Raw genomic sequence first — 27,242 nt, forward strand, 5'->3', positions numbered from 1 at the left:
CTATTAGTACGTCTATCTGTGTGAGAAACCCTCAGGGGCTCATATCGGAATGAAGACAGGCAGATGCTAAGTGGTAGGATACATGGAGCAGCATGTAAAGGGATGTTAAGTGGTGGAATGGGCCTTAGAGAACGCTCTGTGAGGCAAGTGTTGCTAGTGACAAACACAGACAACAGGGATGGACTGAAATATACTTTGGCATCAACAGCTGAGCCTGTGAATGGAGGGCCTAGTGGAGAGGACTTTGCCAAAAAAGGTGACAGGCTTTTTTCAAAATGTAGTGACTTGGGGGGGGGGGGTGGGTATAAATCATCTCTGACAGAGAGATAAAGGAACACAGGGTAGGAGTGTACAGCACAGCACTGGACAGATACAAATACAGTACACACTCGATGACAAGACCATACTCTCGGCCCGTAGGAAGAGAACGATAACATAAGAATTGAAAGATGTAACTCTTAAGAAAGTTGGATAAAAGCAATGGATCCAAAGATTAAAAACAACTCGAACAGAACTATAGAAAATGACAAGGGAGAAACTACACGAATGGCTAAGGACCAAAGCCGACCGGTGAAGCTTGCCATGATGGTCCTAAACTCTGTTCTGGTGGTTGTTACCGACCTTTGGGCTGGACTACTTGGCAGTGCCCTATTCAGACGCCATTTTCACCTCCTGTTGTCAGGCGTGGTTCTGTTTGGACCAGCCCTGAGTCTGTGGGTGTCCAAGTACAGCATCTTTGCAAACAGGAACCACTACCTCTACAGGTGAGGTCTTTTTTTTGTTGACTACGCCCATCAGTATTAAGGAAAGCCACTATTCATGTCGATGAAATGGGCATTAGCATGATATAGAATATTGGAGAGAGTAGATAAAAGTTCCGTTCTTTCAAAGCTCTGTTATTGTTGGTTTGTGATAATGAATGTGTTGTTTATGTTTTCCTGATTTCACACACAATATTCTCCCAATGACCATACCACCTAGTTCTGTCCCAAGCAGGCGCGGAGACTGGTACAAGAATTTGGCCCTGGCACATCACTGTGTGCACCGCGATATATTGGCCATATAGCACAAACCCTAAGGTGTCTTATTGCTGTTATAAACTGGTTACCAATGTAATTAGACAAGTACAAATAAATGTTTTGCCATACACTGATATACCATGGCTGTCAGCCAATCAGCATTCAGGGCTCGAACCACCCAGTTCATAATGCAAATTAGTGCTTGTCATATGTGTTTCCCTGAATCAACACCTACCCTAAGTGTTCATTACTATTACAGGGCTCCAGACTAACATTTCCCCCTGGTGTCACTTAACTTTTACAGTTGGTGGCACCAGCCCATGACTTGGTCTGACCCAATTCATCATGAAGTCATTCATTAAGAAGTATAATAGAGTACTGAGGTATTTCATCGAGCATGTCCAAGCAGGAATGTATGATTAAAGATATTTTGATGTGCAGTCACTAACCTAATCCAGTGATCGTTGTGAATTTTCAGTTGACAATTAGACTATAGATTCACTTTTTGTTCAATAGAGATGAATCACATACATCTTTATGTGCACTAACTAATATCATAGGCAAATTCATTTGGGGTTCAACACCTGACAAAGTGGAAACTCAAAGCACATTAACTAGATCGCTAACTCTGAGTATAATACCCACTGCTAGTAGCCATGTATTCATCCAACAGTAAATGTAATGTCCTTAAAAAACGAGCAGTTGTGGGCTAATACCCATGAGACCTATAGGCAGGCCTGTGCCCTCGCGTGCATGACGCTCCATATCTCAAAGCCAAATCAAATATCTTGGTTGTAAAATAGTTGCTATTGAGATCAATATTGAGAGTTGAGAAATAAAAAGTATAGCTACAGAAATCTGAGACCCTCCTCTCTTCGTCAGGGACAAAGGGATGAAGCTTCCAAAGCTGTGTTAAATGATCATAACAAATGTTTCTGTTGAGCTCATGGGGGGAGAGGAGAGTGACTTGCTCATCACAGGAGCAGGCCCCAGCGAGGACACAGGCAGAGCAGACACTTTCATTAGAGGAATCATCAGGATATTGCACTTTACTGTATGACCAAATCATGGTTTTAGATGATTCCGCCTTTGAATGTGAGTTGAGAAAACCGGGTCAGACCAACTTGGTAGGGGGGCCGGCCGTTTCCCACTGAGCAACCAAAGGCTCATTATAGATTAGTATAACAGAGAAAATGTGCAAAAAAATATACAAAAACACACAAAAAATTGCCCATGGGCCACATAACCTTTTTCCATATAATGTTTTTTTTGTGTGTCAATTTCGACCAGCCCACCCAACAAAAAAATGGTCCAGCCATCTGGCATTTGCCAGAATTGCCAGATGGCCAATCCACCCCTGGTCCTGAGCCATTTAGCCATCTTACATTTATACTGGATACCTCTGCTTTATATTCTCTTTCAGGATGTTCCTGCGATCGGGCTGGGGCTGAACCTGTGTTTTCACTGGCTCCTTCGTCTTCGTCCTCTCCTTCTCCATCCGTCGATCCCTCTCTCTCTCCGTTCGCCATCTCTCACGGATAGCCACCGTGGGAGCACTGTGGTGGGGCTCTCGCAGTCTCCTGACTCTGCTGGAGAACATGGCAGGCAGCTGCTACGAGCCCATGCCTGCTACCCTGGTTGGGGGCCTGAACCTTGGCCAGGGAGCCAGTGTCCCAGGGCAGTCCTTACTCCTGCTCCATGAGGGCGAGCGCAAGGCCTCCTGCCTGAAAGCGGGCATGCTGTGGCAGGGCTGGGAGGTCTCGGAGGACACTCTCCTCCTCTGCCTCTGCTGCCTGCTCCTGGCCGAGGAGACTGCCGTGTTGGTGCCCTACCTAGCCCTGGGAGGGCCCTCGGGGTCCCCGCTGCGCCTGCTCTTCCTGCTCTGCGTCTCCCTACTGGGTCTGTGGCTGTTTCTGCTGCTCTGTCTGCTGGCTTACTTCCCGCAGTTCCCCTCCCAGCTTCTAGGGGGAGCTCTAGGGTGTTTGGGCTGGAGGGGGCTGTATCAGGGTTGGTATCGCCTGAAGCCCAGCTGGTGCTGTCCTGGGTGGCCTGGAGAGGGACTTCTCACCACAACTCAGAGAGAGCCGTACAGTGAAAGGGGTGTTCATGACATGTGGCCAAAGGATTGATGTCTTTGGCTAGAATATTATTTGCACCCTAGATCAAAATAAGAATGGATATGACTCCACATCAAAAAGGGCTCTGCTTGATATTTTATAAAAACTAAAATAGTTACATTTTTGTTTGCTTTATATTCAATGTGATAACTCCTAACATCAAGAACATCGAATTGGATAATAACAGGAAGATTATGTACATTACCACAGAATTGAGAAAGTCAAACTTTCATAAGCAAAATATTGAAATACTTTCAAATCTCACCATGAAGCATAAAAAAAATACTCACTTGATGTTATGCCAGTTAACGCTACTTTAATTTGAAATCGGAATAAATTGATTGTGTAATACAGCAGGTTTTTTTGTTATGAAAATGAAAACGTTTTTAAATGCAATGTGTCTGAAGGTATTCAGTTACCCAACAAGCGTTTTAACATGTTACACTACACGATTTGTATCATAACATGTGAATGGGTGAGTAAGAGTGTGTCGCTATATTGCTGTCTCTAGTGGATGTACACAAGAATCAGTAGATGAGGGCCTTGCAGTCCCCCCTGGGCTTCTTGATCTTGTCATAGTTCTTGTTGATGATGTCAAACAGCAAGGCCTGGTGAATGGGTGACAGAAATAGTAGGGTAATTACATCACTGAAAGCCTTTCATCATTAGATAAGATAGATATTTTATTTGTCTGTTTCACACAGATATTTTGCTTTACGTCAAGAAAATACACTGCGATAGACCCATCAAACATACAAATTCATCATCATCGCCACCTACAACGACCCTTTTTTGACAAGGGCATCAAACAGAGTAAGACACGTAGGTAAGTACAATGTGAGGAGCAGGAGAGGCACTGGTAATTATAAACTCAATTTGTTCGCTTGATAACAGGGTTTGGTTTCCATTCACAACTCTTGAAGTCGAGGTAAATACTTGTTCACACTGGGGAAATGTATTTAACTTGGGGGTGCTGAGCACGTCTAAAGAAGGACAGAGAGGTATGATACATGAGGTGTCTTAGCTTACATAGGTGTTGCGGATCTCCAGAACCACGATGCGCAGCTCACAGTACTGGTACTGGTCCAGCTCATGCACCAACTGCCTGTAGTCTCCCTGGAGGTAGAGTTACACCAAATATGGTCAACGCGCACACACACAAATGAAAGCGAGCACACACACGGATACTAACCACATGAGGTTGTTTTGAGGCCTTGGCAACAGCATCCCCTCTCTCACTGTAGTACCTGACAACACATCAGAGATAATGAAGGTGTTTGTTAGTCACATTAACACAACAACTACATAACGAATTAGATAGGAATGTAAACAGTGATCTTTTGGTTACGGCCTCTTACTTTGAGATCTGTGTCTGGAATTCCTCGATCTTCGTGCGAGTGTTGGTCAACAATTCAAACACTTTTTCCTGTGAAACAAAATCATGAGCGTAGGACCTACCAACAGTATTATCAAGGTATGACTGATATGACAATCATCATTTTATTAAGATCAGAAAGTCTGACCTGTACAGCCACCCCAAAGTTGTTCCCATCTTCAATTTTGGGAATCTGAAGTTGCACCCACATTGACACCTGCCAGAGTAAGAGATCATAGTATTTATGTATTTCTCTAGACACTTCTCACCTATTTTGGAAAAGATGTGCTAGCGAATTTGAGATGTAAAATAACAGTTTGGCCCACACAGAGACTAACAGAGGGACAAAGGGCTGACTGACTGTGTTGAGTTTCTCCTTCAGTATCTGGATCTGAGGCTTGATCTCCTTCAGAAGACTTTCCACTCTCTCGTTGCAGGGGATCGGACCACAGGGAGGCCCTTAGGGAGAAACACCATGAGAAAACTCAAAGAGTAGGATGAAGTTATACAAACGCATTGGTCTAAGATTCTATTTGTGTGTCCTCTCTAATGGTTAAGGTTAGGATTAGTGGAAGAGTGAGCTGATCCTAGATCTGTGCAATTTGACAGCTAACTGCAGTTGTAAATCGGTGGTATTGTGTCTTAACTACCTGCGTCTTCATCTTCTTTCTCGCTGTCCTTGTCTTTCTTCCCTTCCTTTGCCTCTTTCTGCAAAACAAGTGAGAAGAGGGGTGGGCGAAGGATTTTGCATGATTCCTTCATGTGTGTATGCATGGTCGATACTACTTTAAGTGATTCCAGTGTAATCCAAGGGGTTAATCATGATAGAACGCTGAATTGGGTGAAACGTCTGTACCTCCTCTTTCTTCTTTTGCTTAGCCTCTTCTTTAGCCGGGTCTGGTATTGGGATGTCCAGAGGGGCCTTCAGAGCTGCCAGGCCATCAGTGCTTAAGGATGTCTGGGGACCATTTCACATAAACATTTTTTTTTTTATATATTTGCATACTTATGTACAATAGCTTTGCATCGATGTATTTGGACTGAGATTGAAAGGTGTGCTTGTGTTTTTCCACAGCCTCACCTTCAACAGCGTCTCCATCTCTGTAATCTTCTGAGGGAAGAATGATGTGACCAGGGTCTCTGCCTGTAATACACCAGTTACCAATGTTGAACACAGTTATGATTAACATCTTAAATGTGGTCATTTGGTTATTATTCAAGTAGTCCTGCACCACTAAGGGCCTACCTCTTTAGTGAGCTGAGTGCAGAAATCATCAACCTAGGAAATTGAAACCAAACACAGAAAAAAGGTTTAGAATTCACAGCAGAAAACCCAACTCCCAGTGTCTCTATAATGTTTGGACAGTTACTTTCACCTGGACTGTGGCTCACCTGATGCAACACAGTGAATTTACATTTGGACACTCCAATCAGCGTGAAAATGTTACGTTTCCTAAGGTATGTATTAATTTGTGGATGTACATCATCCATTTCCTATGATATTGTAATGAAACAGCAGGCAGCAGGTCTCGAACCCTCGCGGCGCGCTATCGACTGTGCCGCAAAAGCATGCTCGTGCGGCAGAGTCGATTTCCGTGCTTATAAACCCAGGGTCGTTACACTACTCCCTCCTTTCAAAGAGCGCGTCCTCGCGCTAGCTTGCGACTCTACGTCTTACAGGAACGCGCTCACCGGCCAAGCACACGCACTGTCGTGGATGCAAGGTCCGATCACTTCTGACACCAATGTAATGAAACAGCAGGGAGCAGGTCTCGAACCCTCGACCTTCTAGCCCGAGGTCCGGCGCGCTATCGACTGTGCCGCAAAAGCATGCTCGTGTGGCAGAGTCGATTTCAGCGCTTATAAACCCAGGGTCGTTACAATATGTTAGCAATTACAGTTTATTGTGGCTAACGTTAGCTAGGTGACTGGGTGTCTAACGTTAGCTAGGCTAGGGGTTAAGGTTAAGTTAAAGGGTTAGCTAACATGCTAAGTAGTTGTAAAGTGGCAAAAAAGAAGTTGCAAAAATGAAAAATTTGTCCTTGATGAGATTCAAACATGCAACCTTCGGGTTGCTAGACGTTTGCGTTATATGCCCACCCTTTGCCTTAAGTAACCTGTCTTATCTAACCATACCAAACATCGTACGCGAGCGCGCACACACACACACACACAAACACATAATAGTAATTTGATCGCCCAAGATTTACGTTTACTATGCTACGTCTAGTCTATGAGACTAGGCTGTGATGACATGTGAACTCACATGGCCCTATTGTTGGTCTAAATATTTAAACGCCTTGAAGATTAACAGGGCTGCTTCAAGAGTTATCTGACACAAAGTATATTGATAGGCTATAGTCAAATTATTATATTAGACAAAATTCGAAAAAAAAATTACAAATTTACCTGTTTCTTCGACTCCGGGCGAATGTCTATGGAAGTCATCTTGTGATGGGTATTTATTTACTTGATATGCAAAAATGACCTTTTGCAATGCAAAAATAGAAAGCAACTAAATAGTTCACAGAATGCGCGGATTTTCCTAAATGTCTGATAGTGCACAACGCTGAAAATAGTCACCCGTTAGTCAGCTCAAAAAGTGAAAATGAAAGTATCTGAACCCTTCTCACGGAGACGTAATTTCCTGTTTAGAAGATCAAGCTAGAGCATCGTGGGATTTGTAGTTTGATTATGGGACCGTAGCGTACCACAGTGTAGCCCATTGATGGGTATGGGGTAAACACAGGTTTTGTTCTATGAGATAATCTTCATCATCTAACGTCACTTTTTGTGAATTTTATAGCATTTATGTATGACTAATGGCAGAGAAATGATTACGTAACTGCAGTTCTGAGTGTGTCCTATAGATGGCAATGCTGCTTCTGTCATTTTGAGTGATATGCTCGTGGTCAGTTGTCTGTCTGATGTCATATGACTAAGTAGGTCTCATCAATGAAAAAACGATATATAATTTTTTATCCAGAATGCTTTCTGATTTCCAATTTTGTTTGAATTCATAATAACCATGGATAGCCTAATAACTCAGAAGACAGAATACTAAACTGTAGCTCCCAGTGTGCAAGTGCACATGACATTACATTTACATTTAAGTCATTTAGCAGACGCTCTTATCCAGAGCGACTTACAAATTGGTGCATTCACCTTATGATATCCAGTGGAACAACCATTTTACAATAGTGCATCTAACTCTTTTAAGGGGGGGGGGGGGGTTTAGAAGGATTACTTTATCCTATCCTAGGTATTCCTTAAAGAGGTGGGGTTTCAGGTGTCTCCGGAAGGTGGTGATTGACTCCGCTGACCTGGCGTCGTGAGGGAGTTTGTTCCACCATTGGGGTGCCAGAGCAGCGAACAGTTTTGACTGGGCTGAGCGGGAACTGTACTTCCTCAGAGGTAGGGAGGCGAGCAGGCCAGAGGTGGATGAACGCAGTGCCCTTGTTTGGGTGTAGGGCCTGATCAGAGCCTGAAGGTACGGAGGTGCCGTTCCCCTCACAGCTCCGTAGGCAAGCACCATGGTCTTGTAGCGGATGCGAGCTTCAACTGGAAGCCAGTGGAGAGAGCGGAGGAGCGGGGTGACGTGAGAGAACTTGGGAAAGTTGAACACCAGACGGGCTGCGGCGTTCTGGATGAGTTGTAGGGGTTTAATGGCACAGGCAGGGAGCCCAGCCAACAGCGAGTTGCAGTAATCCAGACGGGAGATGACAAGTGCCTGGATTAGGACCTGCGCCGCTTCCTGACATGAAGTTGGCACTCAATTAGCAAAGAAACCATGATTACAAAGACTACAGTGTGCAAGCTGGGCCAGTCTTGGTCATAGGGGCTTTCTCACTTGAAATTTCCATCACCTGAAACAAACTAATTCAAGTAGCCTAATTGCTGCCCTACGCAGATCAATTACAAGCCTTTCTACAGATTAAAAGTTGCTCTCTGCTCAGAGAGCTTGAAAAAGCCATGAAGGGTTGATCAACTCTGCTTCTCTGAGAGGTAATATTGCTTTTTGAGGGCAAGTCAAACCTATTATTGATATTTTATGTTACAGTATAGTAATTTTGACCAACGTTGATGAACTGTTGAATCTTGACAAAAAAACGAAACAAAAAAATTCATTGGCATATTATACACTTAGAAAAAATTGTTATCCTTATATAAACAAAAAGGGTTCTGTCGCTTGCTTCATATATGGAACCCATAAAAGTTCTGTATAGAACCCTTTTATAGGGTTATTTGATTAAAATCCCAAGGCTTCTTCTTCACTGAACCAAAATTGGTTCCATATTGAACCCTGTATGGTGCAATTTATGAATTATGGCTACTACTAATAAATTGTAATATTTTTTAGCCAAGAATATAATATAATAAACATTAATGGACCAAATAATACCAGCATAGTTTTGACATTTTATTGTCATTATATGCAAATATAGTTTGGAAATATGCACTGTTGGCCAGGGTAGAATCTGTTTGCTTAAATGATGACTCACGTCAATCTTGGTACCAACTCTGTGGCGTTATGGAACAGTACAGTAGGGGTTGTTGCCCGCTGGGTCTGGAGAACAAGAAATAAGATGCAAAAACATGAGTTAATCTACAGAAATAAGCATGAGTTAATCTACCAAACTAAAGATAAATTGCAATGCAGACATATAATCATTATGATTTAGAAGAACACCTTACATAGAGTTGTTGTCAGCAGCAGCCTCTGATGGGTTACTGCCAGACTGAGCAAAACATAATGTGTCAAAAGCCATGTAATGATTAGCTAGCCTATTGAATCACCAAGACAAATATATATAAATAATTTAGATAAATACTTCCTCTGTCAGCCCACTGCCTATCAAGTGCATTCAACAGTCAACAACAATCTTGTAATAGCTTCATGAAACATAGTCCCCTCATCTGACTCCACACTGAAATATTGAAATAAAAGTAACAATTAGCTAGTAGCCATTGTCAGGCTGGGCCTGTTTGGCATATTCCATAATACAAAATCATGTTTATTTGTAAGAGCTGGCTTGTAAAGTGGCTAATTAAAGAAGCCTAGCTTTGACCTGTCTAGCTAGTTAGCTTGCTAGCTTACAAACAGTGCTCAAATTTTTTATCTATCTAGTTTAGCTATAGTTTATCATATGACTGACTTCATATATTCAACCACCGTCCTCTTGCATTGTCATGTTGGGAATGGCAGTTGGTTTTTTAATCAGAATGGCAGTTGTTTTTTTAATCAGAATGGCAGTTCAAATTTGAATAGACCAAAAGGTTCTTTAGAATCCCCTTTTTTATGTAAGAGTGTATGCTTTTATTTCCTCTTGCTTCTAGCTAGCATTAAGTTTGCAACAGCACAGATTTGTATGAACCTTGCTGTTTGCCACTCAGACCTTTGCAACAATGTTGCAAAATCGTGAATTCGATCTCCCCCTGCTATAGAGAGTTAATGTTATCAAGGTTATTTGCCTAGAATCCCCCTTTTTTTTAAATAAATGACCTAAATATAGCAACACCATTGTTTCAATATTAGACACATGTTGTTTGATCTGCAGTATGTCTTCGGACTCTTACACGCTAGCAAAACTCATACAAATCTGTGCTGTTGCAAACTTAATGCTAGCTAGAAGCAAGAGGAAATAAAAGCATACACTCTTACACATTAATGGGGCTCAGCAACTTCATGATAAATGTAATTGATTTCATTTATCTACTTAAGTAATGTAGTAATGTACATGTTAAATGGGTTCAACATCTCAGTTTGAAATCAGCCATAATTGATAAGATCCATTTGAGTTATCCAAACAACTTACTGCAAATCAATCTGATTGTTTTGTCTGATTACTCAAATTATTGAATTGACAATCGTAATCTGAATATTTAGCTGTCAATGAATCATCCACTTGTTCAAGTAATGACCTGTGCAAACCGCAGTAATGATGTCAGTGGAGATATTCAAAACATGATTGTGGGTATGTTGGGTGGAAGTTGGCCTAGTGGTTAAGAACATTGTGCTAGTAACCAAAAGGTTGCTGGTTCAAATCCCAGACTGGCCTATGTGAAAATTCTGCCAATGTGCCCTTGAGCAAGCTGCTCCAGGGTAGCTGTCAATAATTGCTGATCACTAGCCATGACCCCATGGGATATCCAAATAGGATAACTGTAAGCGACTAATAATATATATTATTATATCAGTGTTGCAGACATCCAGTACAGCCAAAAGAACGACTCTAAAATAGCTGTCACAGCGGTAGACATTAGTTATTAATTGAGTGAGTGATTTAAACTTAAGTTGTTTTCCATTTCTGCCTAGTTGCGAAATATACTGACCAAAGGTCTTTCCTCAATGGAGGACAGACGATAAAGGGGAGGGGAGCGTCTAGGAGAGAAACATGGTAGCAAAGGTTGCCTGACAAATTAATAGTGGTCCATGAAATGGTATTAGTTCTAACTACAAATACAAGTCTGAATCAAGTTCATTATTGACATATTAGTTACGATTATAAAAGAACAAGCATCAAGAGATCTTGTTTGATCCTCAGTCAAATAATTTTCCTTTCGGTTCTAGAACATTTAAACCAACCTAGAAGTAAGACTCATTATTGCATTGTCTGCCTTCTATTCTTGAATGTGCATTTAAAGATTACATTTCAGTTTCCATCCTGGTTCTGTAACCTGATTTGAGAATGTAAAAAATGAACAACAAAATAAATAAAAAATCTAATCAAACAACCCACATTACTTGGTGTCAAATCAAATCAAACAACCCACATTACTTGGTGTCAAATCAAATAACCCACATTACTTGGTGTCAAATCAAATCAAACAACCCACATTACTTGGTGTCAAATCAAATCAAACAACCCACATTACTTGGTGTGAGAAGGGTCTGGTTGAGACCTTACTTTTTTCAGTTGTTCCCTTATCAGCGTACGTGTAACCTATGATAGGCCTCTCTCATGGACTCTCAATGTAAGATAACAAGACTAAGTCCACATTCCAACCATGATTTGAGCTTCAAATGCCTTTTTTTTTGCCAGCAGCAGCATTTCTGAATGTTCTCTTTGATAACCGAGGACTGCATCTGTGGGCGGGGGAGTGAATGCATTAGTAGTGCATGGTGTTCTCCATAATATGTCGTCTGATTCTGCTGGCCATATCACAGTTTATAGAAGTTTAACCAGTGGCACTGGGGGCTCATCTTCCTTTGAACTCTGTCTACCCTACTGTCAGTATCTCTCTCTCTCTCTCTCACTGTCCACACAACTTCCCCTTGAACTTTTCCTCTCTCTTTCCCTCTCTAACTTGGAAACATTAACAGGAAATCTGCAATTTGCATCTCTCAGACCAGGCTCAGACATTGAATTGCTTGGTAGATTCTGGACAGAACTGGTCAACAGATCAGAAGCTTTTTGTCCCATCCACGAATACAGCTCAGGCCTCCTACACATTGAATGAAGGTACAATGAAAAATAGAAAGAACATAGCGGTATCACAGATAGCAAATATCTTTAGATGAATCCCATATACTTTCAGCCTAGTATGCTTCATACTGCTCATAGTTGCCCTTATCAAAATCAAACTAAAGATGCCCAGAAGTCATGATAGGTTATGGTATCTACTCATAACGCAGGTGTCAATCATGATGACATAGTCTCGGTAATTTGTCAGGCCTATTTGTCCTATGGCAGTGTGTAATAATTTAGGTAGGCCTACTAGTTTATGTAATAACACTTTTGTTGGATAACCTGCATTGCACCAGCTGGCTCAATAGAATTTACGGAGCCAATATTGTCATTTTGAGATATCCTTCCGCTGTACTATTCTTTTTCAATGACTTTGCATTTATTCAGCTGACTCTGCATGTCTCTTTCGAGCACACACCAAAAGCGAACAACTATTTCCCTCAACATTGATTCTCCATAGGCCGTACGTGCCTTACATCCACCACCAGTCACCATTGCTGAAGTATATATGAGGGTCACCAGGGCGGCTGTTGTGTCTTAGCGGATACAGGAACTTCAGAACTTGCATCACCCGGTAGAGGCGGTTTGGTTGGCTGTGAAGGAGGCAGGAGTAGGGATAGGATAGTTGTATGAAATGCTCCTCTTAGTTGTTTCATGTTTTATTGAAAGCGAGTAATTTTAACAAAATCAGACACCTCGCGGTCCTTTTATTAGTTTTCTGATTGTCCGGTTTTATAACCTTTTCTGAACGGATATAACGAAGATCTAGCTACATCAATAGCCTACTGCTGGATTACTTGACGAAATAAATATACATTTGCGTATATATATATATATATATATGCAATCGGTAGGCTATTCGTTTGCATTAAATTTATCAACCTAAGCATCATCGTCGACTGCGATGCGCAGAACCTAGATTCAGTCAATGTGTATGCCTCCGATAAATTGTTACACGTGTTGCAAAGTGCAAAGTTCTTTCATTAGCCTGTACTGGGCTACCTCACATTGCAGTTCGTCTTCATAGACCAATCCGATATGAGTTGTAGTTGGTGCTAAAGGGCACACGACGCTCTTATTCTCTCTCTCTATATATTTATTTTTTTAGACTTTTATATTTCATTACCCCATTTTAGTATTTTACAAGATGTCGTGCCTTTTGCTTGGACTTATCAGAAGGTGAGTATCTAACATTTTGCCATTTAAAACTCAATTTATACTGAACAAAAATATAAACAACATGCAACAATTTCAAAGATTTTACTGAGTTACAGTTCAAATAAGGAAATCATTCAATTGAAATGGATTCATTAGGGCCTAATCAATGGATTTTTAATGATTGGGAATACAGATGTGCATCTGTTGGTCACAGATAAAAATGGGCCTCAGCATCTCTAAACGGTATTTCTGTGCTTTCAAATAGCCATTGAAAAATTCAATTGTGGTCTGCGTTTGGATGTACTGCCAAATTCTCTCAAATTACATTGGAGGTGGCTTATGGTAGAGAAATTAACATTCAATTCTGTGGCAACAGCTCTGGTGGACATTCCTGCAGTCCGCATGCCAATTGCACATTCCCTCAACTTCTGTGGCATTGTGGTGTTTGACAAAACTGCACATTTTAGAGTGGCTTTTATTGTCCCCAGCACAAGGGGCACCTGTGTAATGATCATGCTGTTTAATCAGCTTGTTGATATGCCACACTTGTCAGGTGGATGGATTATCTTGGCAAAGGAGAAATGCTCCCTAAAAGGAATGTAAACTAATTTGTGCACAAAATTTGAGAAATAGGCTTTTTATTTGTATGGGAAATTTCTGTGATCTTTTATTTCAGCTCATGAAACGTGTAACCAACACTTTACATGTTGCGTTTATATTTTTGTTCAGTGTATTTCCTTATTGACCAACCATGGCAGAGTATAGTGTAGCCTACTCAGCAACATTATGGGTTTTCAACATTTTATAAACTGCAATGGTAGCCTAAAGATGGTATTAAATTAGTTTTCATGAATTAGTAATATCCCTATCGTGGATAGGATACTTTAATCAGTTGTTATTGCTATCTCACTCAAGATACTGTATGTCTGTTGGCAGAAATCCTAGGCAAACATCCTTCTTATGATAGGGTATATGTTTATGGCGGCAAACTCTGGGAATACACACGCCCTGCAATATCAGAGATACATCGTAACCAAATATCAAGGATACATAAACAACAGATTAAATGTCCACAAACTAAGCATTTAAATGTCCCCATTGTAGAATGGAAGGTCCTATTGAAGAATTTGCGAAGCACTGAAATGCGAAGCAGTGAGCCATTTATCATCTACATCTTGATTGTCAGTTATGAAATAGTTTCAGACGTATAGCACAGCACACCCCGACATCTCTGTCTGTGTCTTGGTTTGTGTCAGGCAGATTTGGAAGTGCACAAATCTGACCAAACATATTTCAAAAGCTGTTTGCCTCTGAGATAGAAAATGATGGAAAGAATTTTCAAGATCCTGTTATAATAAGTGAGAGACAGGACTGCCCAAAGAGACGTGCTCAATGTCCCTCATTTTGAATCTCTTACGTTCCCCGTCACAACTCTTTCTCTAGGCTTTGGCGACGTCACACGGAGACAAAAAAAAGTAAACGTGAGCAGTCTTGAGTGCATCTTGTCTGGAGAGGATCTATGTGTCTGTGCATTTGTGATTGGTGCATGAGTGTTGATACACAATCAAAGTGCATTATATTTTTTTAGATTGTCAAGAGAGTGCACTGTCAGGATTTGTGTAGCTGCGTAATTGACATAGGAGTTTTAATGACTTCTGCATGTATATGCATGGTGAATGAATGTATTTCCAGTATCCATGTGCTACATGCATTTCTCCTCAGTTCCTGAAAATTCCTTCTGGACCAAGCTATTAACATTCAATATGGTGGGGGGGGGGTGACTGTGGTGCATGGTGATTGGTCTACATTTTTGTCCTGGTGTAAATGAGACAATGCAAAGCTCAACTGGGACCCAAAGAGAAGGCCACAGGCGGTTGAGAAATGATACATTGTTATGGTTATCGTTGTGCTCACATGTTTCTCTCCCTGACTAAGTCAGGATAATACTGTAGCCTGTTCCTTGTTTTACATTCGGTTTCACAGAAATGTCTGTGGGCGCCCCACAATGGGAAAGCCGGGTGCGCTCGTAATTAAATATAGCTTATGTTTGGTGAGCTACATTGAAAAATTACACAGGCAGATTTGTACTCTTTAAGTTGAACTGTGCTGCTATGGTACTTGTAGTGGGAGCTGGGACTTTTGCCATACCCTAAAATGGAAACATATAGAGCTTATACAGTACATATGAGCTCATGTTACATGTTGAGCACATTCTCTTTCCTTTCATTTTTTTTCTTTCTTGTAATATTGTGCAGCACGTGTATAGTTTAGATGTTTGCATGACAGAACAAAAGCTCAATAGATTTTCAGTGAAGTCTGTTTTTTTTTTCAAGTGGCCTGAAGCATGGCATTCTACACTGAGGAAAAGGTGTAAAGCCTAACCTTTCTCCTCTCCTGGTTCATATTTCTTTTTTTTTGTCTGCTTGCTTGCTCTCTCCCAGTCTGAACTTTCTCAACACACATCTGGTCGACTGCATGCAGAAATGTGTCACTTATAAGAGACTTCATGAACTGGAGAAGTTCTTTAAGATGATGTATCATCACGTAAAGGGTTAAACAGTGTTTTAAATAACACTTGTTCCCTGTGATGTTGGGCAAGAATTGTTCTTGGCAATATGCCATTTTTCCATCAACAACATGTTATCTTCTCAGTTTGCACCTAGGGCACTGGGCAGCCTTTAACCCTTCCTTTAGAAATGGCCGTTATGTACACGTCAAGTTTAATGACACCGATGATGCAGCCAATTGGGACTGGCTGCGTGCTAGCACTTTTACCAGGTAGCCTAGTGGTTAGAGCATTGGGCCAGTAACCGAAAGGTTGCTAGATCGAATCCCCGAGCTGACAAGGTAAACATCTGTCGTTCTGCCCCTGAACAAGGCAGGTAACCCACTGTTCCCCAGTAGGCCGTCATTGTAAATAAGAATTTGTTCTTAACTGACTTGCCTAGTTAAATAAAAAATAATCTTTCAACTCGTAGAAAAGTGTGATTTTTGAATTTCAAGCCAAATAGTCAATGGACCTATAGCCATGAGTTGGAAAGTGAGTTCAATTGTAAATCAGTTCCCAGAGCCAAAGAGAGAGCCCAAATCAGTTCCTAGACATGTCAATAAAATGAGTCTTACACTCTTCAATTGAACTTTTTATCTGAGAACCCATATCGTCATTCTCAGCCTTATTTTTTTAAATGTCCGTTTTTTTGTAAAACCATCAGCCATCGTGCCTGGTTTTTCTAGTCAGCTCGTCAGATTGCTCACACATGTTGTAACTGATTGTGTTCTGCCCTTGTTTATGAACACTGCTGTTAACAAACAACAGAAAGCCCCCCCCCTACGTGCCCCTGCCATTATAAAGAGCTCTGAGCTGAAGTCTCCGGTTGCACTGCCCTGGACACAGTTTGCATTAGATTGCCCACTTCCTGCTACTTACTTACATTCTTACTTAGCCTGAGGAAGAGCAGCAGAACCAAACCGCTTAGGAAGATGGCTGCTCTGTCAATGGCCTTTCCTCATGAAAGTCATTTGAGTCTTGAAGGTATGGGATATGTCTCACAGACTTTTAAATCATGGGGAACATGTATGGATCATGAAATGCTATTCTACAATATGTTCAGAAGTAACACATTCACAGTGCCTGCCTTTGTTTGAGGAAACCCTAAAAAGTGCGATCTGAGAAGTGACAGTACATTAGTCCATTACCCCTATGTATTATTGATGTGTGGATTATTCACTAGCACTAATAGTAGGATTATAGTGACACATTGTCCTCTAATCTGCTCTCCATAGAATTTGCATCCCTGAAACCATACTGAAGAGGTTGATTGTGTGTCTTGCTACCATTATGCATCTCGCTACCCAGTATTTAAATGTTGTTTGTATTGTTGCCTATTTTGACACCAGATTTAAATTTGATATCCATTTGGGGTATCTTTAAAAAAAATAAAATAACTGCAAGTTGTTAAATGATCGTAGTACTGCTCCTCTTACAGCTGATATTATGGTACAGTATGTTTTTGAATACAGTTCCCCTTCCTGTCAGCCTTCGTAACACAACCACTCTTTACCTCCCTGTGTCTTGGTACAGACGGGGTGGAGTGGGGACATCCGTGGGGGTCCGCTCCCTAGCCTCGATCCCCTCCCTGCCTCCAGCGGTGGCTGACTTTGTGAAGAGGGCCGTGGATGAGTGCAAGCCTGCCAATGTGCATGTGGTGACGGGGAGCGCAGAGGAGTCTGCTCACATCCTAGCTGGCCTGGAGAAAGATGGCATGGTGAAGAGGCTACCCAAGTATGAGAACTGGTGAGTGTTGCTGTGGTCCCCTACGTACTCTATCACCGCTGTGAATGGTGGGAATCTGGCTCTGTATGTCACGAAGCAGGAAGCAGTAAGATAGTGAGCTAAGGTAATGTAGAGAAGAATATAATACATTAACTGTGATTTTTCTGGTTAGTAAAGAATGCTTACGTTGAATATATACGTTATTGAGAGTACTAAGTCTGTCAAACTAAGTCATCTGGCTGACTGTCATATTAATTTACAACAATATCAGTCTTTTGGGTCACTTTTTCCACTGTGGCCCTGAAGCTCATCAAAAGCCTGTTATTCTCACTCTACCATAAAGAATGATAAGATAATTTAATAGTCTGTTTATGGCCTTTATCTCTGTGCAGCTGGCTGGCACGTACAGACCCCAAGGACGTTGCTCGGGTGGAGAGTAAGACTGTGATCGTTACCAAGAACCAGAGGGACACCATCCCTATCCCTGATGGGGGGGCTAAGAGCCAGCTGGGCAGCTGGATGAGCGAGGGTGACTTCCAGAAGGCCAGACAGGACCGCTTCCCAGGCTGCATGGCAGGTACTGGACTGTACACAACCCTCCTCTCCTTCTGGCCTCTCTGGAGGTTTTACACCATCCCGTCTATAGTTTCAGCTGTCTACACTAAATGAATTGTCTGTAATGGAGTATTATTCTTCAGTCAAATTGGGTTCATCACTTTTTTTTTTATGCCTATTTTTGCCTACCAGAAAACCGGGCTTAAACCTCAACGTGGAGTCGAGTGTTATAGTGTCATACCACTGAAGTCTAATTAGACAGTGAGAGGGCCAGCAGTCATTAAAAGATAGAATGGTTGAATTTAGGATTAAAATGTAGAGTTAAATAATTATCTGAAAAGGGAGAATTTTTTGGGGGAGACACCAACTCTTTTAATCAGCTAACTGAGACTTGTCTCTAATGAAAAATAATGTCTAACTCTCAATGTTTATTTAAATTAACTTCCTCATTCTTCCTCAGGTCGAACCATGTATGTGATCCCCTTCAGCATGGGCCCGGTGGGCTCTCCGCTGTCTAAGTTTGGCGTGCAGGTGACAGACTCGCCCTACGTGGTGGCCAGTATGGGCATTATGACGCGCATGGGCACCCCCGTCATGGACAAACTGGCACAGGGGGCAGAGTTTGTGCGCTGCCAGCACTCCCTCGGTCGACCCCTCCCACTCAAAGGTACCATTTCACAGAGGCCCTCTCTCGATCTGCTGTCATGCATCACATCCCTTACATAACCATACACATCCAGCTGTATGCCATACGTGACGTTCAACCACCAGTTGCCTCATTTCATTTAGTCTCACCATTTACTCTAATTCCATTCACTGCTTCTATATTCATTCATCCCTCCCATCACCATTATCCTCCCATGGTCCCCCTCCCAGCTCCCCTGGTCAACTCGTGGCCGTGTAACCCAGAGAAGGTACTCATCTCCCACCTGCCAGACACCAGGCAGATCCTGTCGTTCGGCAGTGGCTACGGAGGCAACTCCCTGCTGGGGAAGAAGTGCTTCGCCCTGAGGATTGCCTCGCGCATCGCCAAGGACGAGGGCTGGCTGGCCGAACACATGCTGGTGAGAACGGGGAACTGATAGGGGTGCACTGAATTCCCTTTTTTGGAGGGGTTCCAACAGGAATACTGTATCGCAGACAGGAAGAGCAGACAGGAATATCTGTGCTGACCTGCAATATCAGGAGATGGGTTGCCAGATCCATAGTCGGTACCTCATACAGTAGCAGGGAGTAGTTAGTTAGTCTCTTGTGATATTCCTACGTTATGGGAGAAACTACTCAATGCATTACTCTGTCTCTCGGTCTCTCTGTCTCTCTCTTTTCTGTCCTCTCTTTTCTGTCACTCCTCCCCCACCAGATCTTGGGCATCACCAATCCTCAGGGAGTAAAGCGCTACGTGGCGGCAGCATTTCCCAGTGCCTGTGGGAAAACTAACCTGGCCATGATGAAGCCTGCGCTGCCTGGCTGGACTGTGGAGTGTGTAGGAGATGACATCGCCTGGATGAAGTTCGACAGTCAGGGTGAGGGGAGGGATACACAGTCAACACACACTGACTAGTAAAGACTCGACCCGTAACATACTCAAGCTTTGAATTTACTGTCAGGCTATTCATTTCATGGTCAGACATTTTGTACAACCCATTGAAGCTATAACCATCAACTCCCTCCTGTTTTAGAGTTCATTGTGCTTCCTTCAGGAAACAAATCCATACATGCATCTCTGTCACTCACTGTCCTTGTCACTTTGTTCTCAGGTAAACTCAGGGCAATCAACCCAGAGAACGGATTTTTCGGTGTGGCTCCCGGCACGTCCCTGAAGACCAACCCTCACGCCATGGCGACCATCGCCAAAAACACTGTGTTCACCAATGTGGGCGAGACCAGCGACGGAGGGGTGTGGTGGGAGGGACTGGACCCCCCTGCCGCAGGGGTCTCCCTGACCGACTGGCACGGCAAAGCCTGGAAAACAGGTAGAGTTGACTCACTGTAGTGCAGTGGGAACGAACCTGTGTTGGTCCTGTGGTCGTTTTAAATTATTATTTATTTAATACAAATAAAATATATCTTGGGAGTATTAATTGTATTATAAGCAATTTTACATAACTTTTCACAATGCAAATTGTTTATCATAGGAATAATAATAATAATAATAAGCCTTTTAAGCTGGAATCTTTAAATGAAACAATGTTTTGGTAAAAAGCTGAGTGATGGACCTGTAGAAATGTAACCACTCTTAAATTCAAAGCAAGAGCTATGAATGCAAGGACTGTCCATCAAATATATCAAAAACTTGTTTTAACCTTGTGTTGAGGCAGTGTTTGTTTCCATTTACTTTGTTTACAAACATTGGACAAGCTTCTACTGTATTTTCGGTTCTGATACTCCCAGTCGATTGTCACGGCCCTGACCGGCTGTGGGGAAAACAACCTGTGGTTACCTAGGTTACCCCATTGGCTCACAGCAAATACTTGACCTTTTTAAATGCAGTTTTTTTGTTATCTGCTTGTTTTAGTCAATTACAAAACTACATTTAAGAGAAGTACAAGATGACTTTTCAACATTGCTTGCTCCTGAGCATTCTCACTACTTAGAATAATGTAATCTTGACTGTAGGGCTTCCTTCATGCCCCTTTTCATGAAGGTGCTAGCAGCCACGTGAGTGGAACATTGAGCTAGACAAGACCAACAACACAAACAGACTATACAGCTAGTGAGTGGAGTTACAAATCGACTAAAACAAGTGAAATGTCTTACCTGTGATGAAATGTTTCCCACACCCATAGCAACGTGTAGTCTACTTGGACATCGGGTCCCCACATTTCCCACGCCGAATAACCTGTAGCCACAGGACTCTTCTCGCAGGCTTTATTTCCCTACGTGGGAGCATTGTGAACCGTAGGTCAGGGTTTTTGACCTGGTTACATGTGCATTGGACAATGAAGTTGTCTCTTTTGGAATGGGGGTCAATGGGAAATAGTGTTTGTTTTCCCCAATTTGTGGGTTTGGTCGAGGGAGAATTACTTCTTATGACGGGAATATCGACTTGGAGTATGGGGTATGACAGTTGAACAAAACTCATGAGGATTATATTCTTCAGGAATCACTGGGTATATATCATTCATTTATAAGTCCCAAAATAGATGTAGCAACTAAGGATTCCAGCTTTAATTTGTTACATTCACTGCTAAAATGGGCCAAATTTGACTACTGAGAAAGTTGATGTACATTTTTTTTTTTTTTAAATCTGCGACTCTGCAAATGGTGGTCCTTGAGCTTTTGGCTGTGATTTGGTGGTCCTTGAGCTTTTGGCTGTGATTTGGTGGTCCTTGAGCTTTTGGCTGTGATTTGGTGGTCCTTGAGCTTTTGGCTGTGATTTGGTGGTCCTTGAGCTTTTGACTGTGATTTGGTGGTCCTTGAGCTTTTGACTGTGATTTGGTGGTCCTTGAGCTTTTGACTGTGATTTGGTGGTCCTTGAGCTTTTGACTGTGATTTGGTGGTCCTTGAGCTTTTGACTGTGATTTGATGGTCCCCCGAACCGGAAAGGTTGGAAACCTCTGCTGTAGTCTTAATAGTGACACCTGGTGACACGGCATGATACTATCCTTTTATTGTCATTGGTTTGAGAAAATACTGCAACACTTTAGTACTGCTGTCTCTTTGTAAATCACTACATAGCATTTATCCATGAATCTATTAGTGTTAATTATAATGTAATGTTTCTAAGTGATTTTATATGCATACAATCAAATCAAAATGTAATATAAATGTTAATGTCCTAATACTATTAATTTCTAACAGTAATAATATTTTCCAATCATATTCACCCTCTTGCTCTTCCTCACAGGAGACTCTGGCCTGTGTGCTCATCCCAACTCCAGGTTCTGTACCCCGGCGGCCCAGTGCCCCATCATCGACCCCCAGTGGGAGAGTGACGAGGGTGTGCCCATTGACGCCATCATCTTCGGGGGCAGGAGGCCAGAGGGTGAGTGGCCTCTACTGATCCAATGACTAAAACATTGGTTTAGTAGGTCATATAAGATTACCACTATATATTTTCATACTAGCATCTAGTGTTGTAAATGATACAGCTTGGTTAATGTAACGAGAACAATACAAATGATTCCCTATGATGACTGATTTGACATTCTTATCCAATGTGTCACTTTGGGACACTGTTACACTGTTGCTCTGACTTCTGTTTCCCAGGAGTCCCTCTGGTGTACGAGTCGTTTAACTGGCGCCACGGTGTGTTTGTAGGAGCCTCTATGAGATCTGAGGCCACAGCAGCTGCTGAGTACAAAGGTACAGTACCTCATTAACCACATTTAAAGAGCTTGTCATAGAATTAAATCGAAGTTAATCAAATCATTTAATTAATGTTTCGGGCTCCCGAGTGGCACAGCGGTCAATGACACTGCATCTCAGTGCTAGAGGAGTCAGTACAGACACACTGGTTCGAATCCAGGCTGTATCATAACCGGCCATGATTGGGAGTCCCATAGGGTGGTGCAAAATTGGTCCGGCTATGGCCGGTGTAGACTGTCATTGTAAATAAGAATTTGTTCTAAACTGACTTGCCTAGTTAAATACAGAACAGTTCTAACATTTAAGTGGATAGGAGCTGTCTATAGAGTAGACAGTAAAAACCTCTCTAAGGTTAATTGTACCTGATATGATGGTATACTGTTTTCCCTGATTCCTCTCAGTGATAATGAAGAAAACCATGACCTTTTGAATAAAATGGTTTTTTTCTTCTTCTCCAGGCAAGGTTATCATGCACGACCCCTTCGCCATGCGCCCCTTCTTCGGCTACAATTTCGGTGACTACCTGGCCCACTGGCTGAGCATGGAGACCCGCAAGGGCGCCACCCACCTGCCCAAGATCTTCCATGTCAACTGGTTCCGGAAGGACCCCACGTCGGGCTCCTTCCTCTGGCCGGGTTTCGGCGACAACGCCCGCGTTCTGGAGTGGATCTTCAAGCGCTGCAGCCGTGAGAGAGAGGACGAGGCGGCCAAGAAGAGCATGGTGGGCTGGGTGCCACTGGAGGGAGCCATCAACCTGCAGGGACTGGGCAGCAAGGTGGACATGGGTGCCCTCTTCGATCTGCCCAAGGCCTTCTGGGAGAAGGAGACCCAGGAGCTGAGGGCGTACTTTACCCAGCAGGTGGGAGCCGACCTCCCCCAACAGGTGGAGGGAGAGCTGAAGGCTCTGGAGGACAGGGTCAGAGATTGAGAGGCAGAAGGACCATATGATTCAGAGAGAGAAGAGAGAAAGTATTGACTATTGGACATTACACTACGCTGATGCTGCAATATGGTGGGGATGGGGATATGGTGGGACTGACAAAAAATTACTAACAAGCTAATTTCAGTTTTGTGGAAACTGCTTTGCCTATATGTGGGTAGATGTAAACCAAAGTTTCTAAATTGTAAGAAAATACAATGAGATGATGCGACTGCATCACTGACGAATGCAGTTCATGCTACCACACACTGTCAGTGGCTATATCAGTAGGTGTAAGGTGATGGAGCAGAATCAGTGTTTTAACAGTACCTTACTGACATCTTGCAATGAAGTATAAAGGCATTGGATGTTTACAAGCTTTAGCCCAAAGAATCATATCTAATCAGGACAAGCTTAAATATCCACATTCATTTAAACATTTTTAAACAGAATGTTAACACCTCAATATATTTGTATTTGCTCGCTAGTACCTGGGATTACTGAATAGCCATTGGCTTGGAGCGTGATGAGGAAATACTTCTGGTTGGCTCAGGGGGAAAGATTCATTAGAATTTTCTGTCACTTTTGTATTGTTTTCAATAAAAATGATTATGATCTAATGTTTACACATGAGATATGTAACATGTTGGACCAATAAAACTGAGATTTAATGTGAAGGTTTTTATTACAGTGCAATTAATAAACGACCTTAAATTCAGCCTCAATTGTGTCTGTTGATTAACACCAAACATAACTGACATAACTCCCCAAAATATATAAATAAAACATTAATAAGTATTGGTAATATTTAAGATGAGTTAAGTTCAGATTCAGTTTAGAATGATTCATATAATGTTCAGCATATTTATATATTTGACCTTTCTGTAACATGATTTCCAGTGTGCTGTTTGTAACACTTGGGTTGATGGTCACCAGACTCAATGCTGTAGTGGATTGTCAATCAAATTGATTTAGAAATCCCTTCTTACATCAGCTGACGACACAAAGTGCTGTACAGAAACCCAGCCTAAAACCCCAAACAGCAAGCAATGCAGGTGTAGAAGCACGGAGGCAAGGAAAAACTCCCTAGAAAGGCCAGAACCTAGGAAGAAACCTAGAGAGGAACCAGGCTCTGAGGGGTGCCAGTCCTCTTCTGGCTGTGCTGGGTGGAGATTGTAACAGAACATGGCCAAGATGTTCATAGATGACCAGCAGGGTCAAATAATAATAATCACAGTGGTAGTAGAGGGTGCAACAGGTCAGCACTTCAGGAGTAAATGTCAGTTGTCTTTTCATAGCCGATCATTCAGAGTATCTCTAAACTCCTAAATGTTGAAAGGGATTGACGCCAGACTGGAGGTACAAGGACCGAGGACACACAGTTTGTTATTGTATTCTGTGAAATATTGATTCTGTAATAGCTAACAAAGCCACTGCCTTTTGTTTTGACTTCCTACAAGCCTCTCAGGCTGGTGTTTACAGAACATTTGTTGGTCTGATTAGGAAATAAAGGGACTGTCTCCAATAGATGTTTACAGAACATTTGTTGGTCTGATTAGGAAATAAAGGGACTGTCTTCAAGAGGATGGTGTTTACAGAACATTTGTTGGTCTGATTAGGAAATAAAGGGACTGTCTCCAATAGATGTTTACAGAACATTTGTTGGTCTGATTAGGAAATAAAGGGTCTGTCTCCAAGAGGATGGTGTTTACAGAACATTTGTTGGTCTGATTAGGAAATAAAGGGACTGTCTCCAATAGATGTTTACAGAACATTTGTTGGTCTGATTAGGAAATAAAGGGACTGTCTCCAATAGATGTTTACAGAACATTTGTTGGTCTGATTAGGAAATAAAGGGACTGTCTCCAATAGATGTTTACAGAACATTTGTTGGTCTGATTAGGAAATAAAGGGTCTGTCTCCAAGAGGCTGTTGTTTACAGAACATTTGCTGGTCTGATTAGGAAATGAAGGGACTGTCTCCAATAGATGTTTACAGAACATTTGTTGGTCTGATTAGGAAATAAAGGGACTGTCTCCAATAGATGTTTACAGAACATTTGTTGGTCTGATTAGGAAATAAAGGGACTGTCTCCAATAGATGTTTACAGAACATTTGTTGGTCTGATTAGGAAATAAAGGGTCTGTCTCCAAGAGGCCAGTAAGACATTGTCTCTGCTTCTATGCTGGCTGTTGTCTCCCTGTTGCAACTTGTATTAAACCTGATTTATGATTAACTTTATCAACAACTTTTGTTCATAGACGCGCAAATATCATACCCCCAAGACATGCTAACCTCTCACCATTGCAATGACAGGGGAGAATATGGTACAGGTTACAGGTTAATTGAGGTAATATGTACATGTAGGTAGGGGTAAAGTGACTATGCATAGATAATAAACAACAGCATAAAAAAGGGGGGGTCAATGGAAATATTCTGGGTAGCCATTTGATTAGCTGTTCAACAGTCTTATGGCGGTAAAAGCTGTTAAGAAGCCTTTTGGAGGACTCCCGAGTGGCGCAGGGGTCGAAGGCACTGCGTCACAGTTGTTAGCTGTGCTGCTAGAGATCCTGGTTTGAGTCCAGGCTCTGTCGCAACCGGGAGACCCATGGGGTGGCGCACAATTGGCCCAGCGTCGTCTGGGTTAGGGGAGGGTTTGGCCCGCAGGGATGTCCTTGTCCCATCGCGCTCTAACGACTCAAGTGGCGGGCCAGGTGCATGCATGCTGACACGGTCGCCACGGTGTTTCCTCCGACACATTTTTTGTGGCTGGCTTCCAGGTTAAGCAGGCATTGTGTCAAGAAGTAGTGCAGCTTGGTTGGGTCGTGTTTTGAAGGACGCACGGCTCTCGACCTTTGCCTCTCCTGAGTCCGTAAGGGAGTTGCAGCGATGAGACAAGACTGTAACTACCAATTGGATACCACAAAATTGGGGGAAAGAATTGGTAAAAAAAATGTAATAGAAGAAAATAAATATATATCATTAAACAACAAAAAAATAAACAAACATTTTAGGGCATTCCTCTGACACCACGTGGTGTAGAGGTCCTTGATGGCTGGAAGCTTGGCCCCAGTGATGTACTGGGCCGTACCCACTACCACCTGTAGCGTCTTGAGTTCGGAGGCCGAGCAGTTGCCATACCAGGCGGTGATGCAACCAGTCAGGATCTTCTCAATTGTACAGCTGTAGAAGTTTTTGAGGATCTGAGGACCCATGCCAAATCTTTTCGGTCTCCTGGAATAGGTGTTGTTGTGCCCTCTTCATGACTGTCTTGGTGTGTTTGGACAATGATAGTTTGTTGGTGATGTGGACACCAAGGAAATTGAAGGTCTCAACCTGCTCCACTACAGCCCCGCTCGGCCCTCCTTTTCCTGTAGTCCACGATCATCTCCTTTGTCTTGATCACGTTGAGGGAGAGGTTGTTGTCCTGGCACCACACTGCCAGGTTTCTGACCTCCTCCCTATAGGCTGTTTCATTTTTGTCGGTGATCAGGCCTACCACTGTTGTGTCGTTGGCAAACTTAATGATGGTGTTGGAGTCGCGCAGTCATGGGTGAACAGGGAGTACAGGAGGGGACTAAGCACGGACCCCTGAGGGACCCTCGTGTTGAGTATCAGAGAGGCAGATGTGTTTTTGCCTACCCTTACCACCTGGGGTGCGGCTCATCAGGAAGTCTAGGATCCAGTTGCAGAGGGAGGTGTTTAGTCCCAGGGTCCTTAGCTTAGAGATTAGTTTTGAGGGCACTACGATGTTGAACGCTGAGCTGTAGTCAATGAACAGCATTCTCACGTAGGTGTTCCTGTTGTCCAAGTAGGAAAGGGCATTTTTGAGTGCAATAGAGATTGCATCATCTGTGGATCTGTTGGGGCGGTATGCAAATTGGAGTGGATCTAGTGTTTCTGGGATGATGGTGTTGATGTGAGCCATGACCAGCCTGGCTACAGACATGAGTACTACGGGTCGGTAGTCATTTAGGCAGATTATCTTGGTGTTCTTGGGCACAGGGAATACGGTGGTCTGCTTGAAACATAAAGGTATTACAGACTCG

General features: G+C 42.6%; 3 protein-coding genes across 4 annotated transcripts; 2 read left to right on the plus strand and 1 right to left on the minus strand.

Annotated features, from left to right (window-relative positions):
- Positions 1-334: 334 nt before the first annotated feature.
- On the plus strand, positions 335-3,532 carry LOC139583314 (fat storage-inducing transmembrane protein 1-like). Its single transcript, XM_071414248.1, has 2 exons — positions 335-764; positions 2,443-3,532. The coding sequence occupies exon 2, from the start codon at positions 2,618-2,620 to the stop codon at positions 3,146-3,148; it is 531 nt and encodes a 176-aa protein (XP_071270349.1). The 5' UTR covers positions 335-764; positions 2,443-2,617; the 3' UTR covers positions 3,149-3,532.
- Positions 3,431-9,250, minus strand: LOC139583313 (proteasome activator complex subunit 1-like). Of its 2 annotated transcripts, XM_071414247.1 has the most exons (12): positions 9,207-9,250; positions 9,014-9,078; positions 5,758-5,790; positions 5,593-5,655; positions 5,368-5,469; positions 5,162-5,219; positions 4,873-4,970; positions 4,660-4,728; positions 4,495-4,562; positions 4,329-4,383; positions 4,166-4,252; positions 3,431-3,744 (listed from the first exon to the last, which is right to left on the minus strand). In XM_071414247.1, the coding sequence occupies exons 4-12, from the start codon at positions 5,608-5,610 to the stop codon at positions 3,664-3,666; spliced, it is 636 nt and encodes a 211-aa protein (XP_071270348.1). In that variant the 5' UTR covers positions 5,611-5,655; positions 5,758-5,790; positions 9,014-9,078; positions 9,207-9,250; the 3' UTR covers positions 3,431-3,663. The 2 variants fall into 2 exon arrangements, with proteins under 2 accessions (XP_071270348.1, XP_071270347.1); XM_071414246.1 differs by lacking the exons at positions 9,014-9,078; positions 9,207-9,250 and adding an exon at positions 6,921-7,152.
- A 3,264-nt stretch (positions 9,251-12,514) lies between these two features.
- On the plus strand, positions 12,515-23,911 carry LOC139583312 (phosphoenolpyruvate carboxykinase, cytosolic [GTP]-like). The gene is made up of 10 exons (XM_071414244.1): positions 12,515-13,159; positions 17,220-17,432; positions 17,804-17,988; positions 18,427-18,633; positions 18,843-19,030; positions 19,327-19,489; positions 19,724-19,939; positions 21,814-21,951; positions 22,176-22,271; positions 22,733-23,911. Exons 1-10 carry the CDS (start codon positions 13,128-13,130, stop codon positions 23,200-23,202), a joined length of 1,908 nt encoding a protein of 635 aa, XP_071270345.1. The 5' UTR covers positions 12,515-13,127; the 3' UTR covers positions 23,203-23,911.
- The last annotated feature ends 3,331 nt before the right edge of the window (positions 23,912-27,242 follow it).

This window comes from Salvelinus alpinus, chromosome 8 (genome assembly GCF_045679555.1).
Source record: "Salvelinus alpinus chromosome 8, SLU_Salpinus.1, whole genome shotgun sequence".
In the NCBI taxonomy this organism is placed as follows: domain Eukaryota; kingdom Metazoa; phylum Chordata; class Actinopteri; order Salmoniformes; family Salmonidae; genus Salvelinus; species Salvelinus alpinus.

Excerpts from the sequence above, each read along its gene's own strand:
- LOC139583314 (XM_071414248.1), top strand. The coding sequence starts at position 2,618 with ATGGCAGGCAGCTGCTACGAGCCCATGCCTGCTACCCTGGTTGGGGGC.
- LOC139583313 (XM_071414246.1), bottom strand. The coding sequence starts at position 6,959 with ATGACTTCCATAGACATTCGCCCGGAGTCGAAGAAACAG. Across the intron at positions 5,656-5,757 it reads GCACTCAGCTCACTAAAGAG|GCAGAGACCCTGGTCACATC; the intron begins GTAGGCCCTTAG and ends GGTGTATTACAG. Across the intron at positions 5,220-5,367 it reads AGCAAAAGAAGAAAGAGGAG|AAAGAGGCAAAGGAAGGGAA; the intron begins GTACAGACGTTT and ends CTTGTTTTGCAG.
- LOC139583312 (XM_071414244.1), top strand. The coding sequence starts at position 13,128 with ATGTCGTGCCTTTTGCTTGGACTTATCAGAAG. Across the intron at positions 17,989-18,426 it reads CTTCCCAGGCTGCATGGCAG|GTCGAACCATGTATGTGATC; the intron begins GTACTGGACTGT and ends ATTCTTCCTCAG. Across the intron at positions 18,634-18,842 it reads TCGACCCCTCCCACTCAAAG|CTCCCCTGGTCAACTCGTGG; the intron begins GTACCATTTCAC and ends TCCCCCTCCCAG.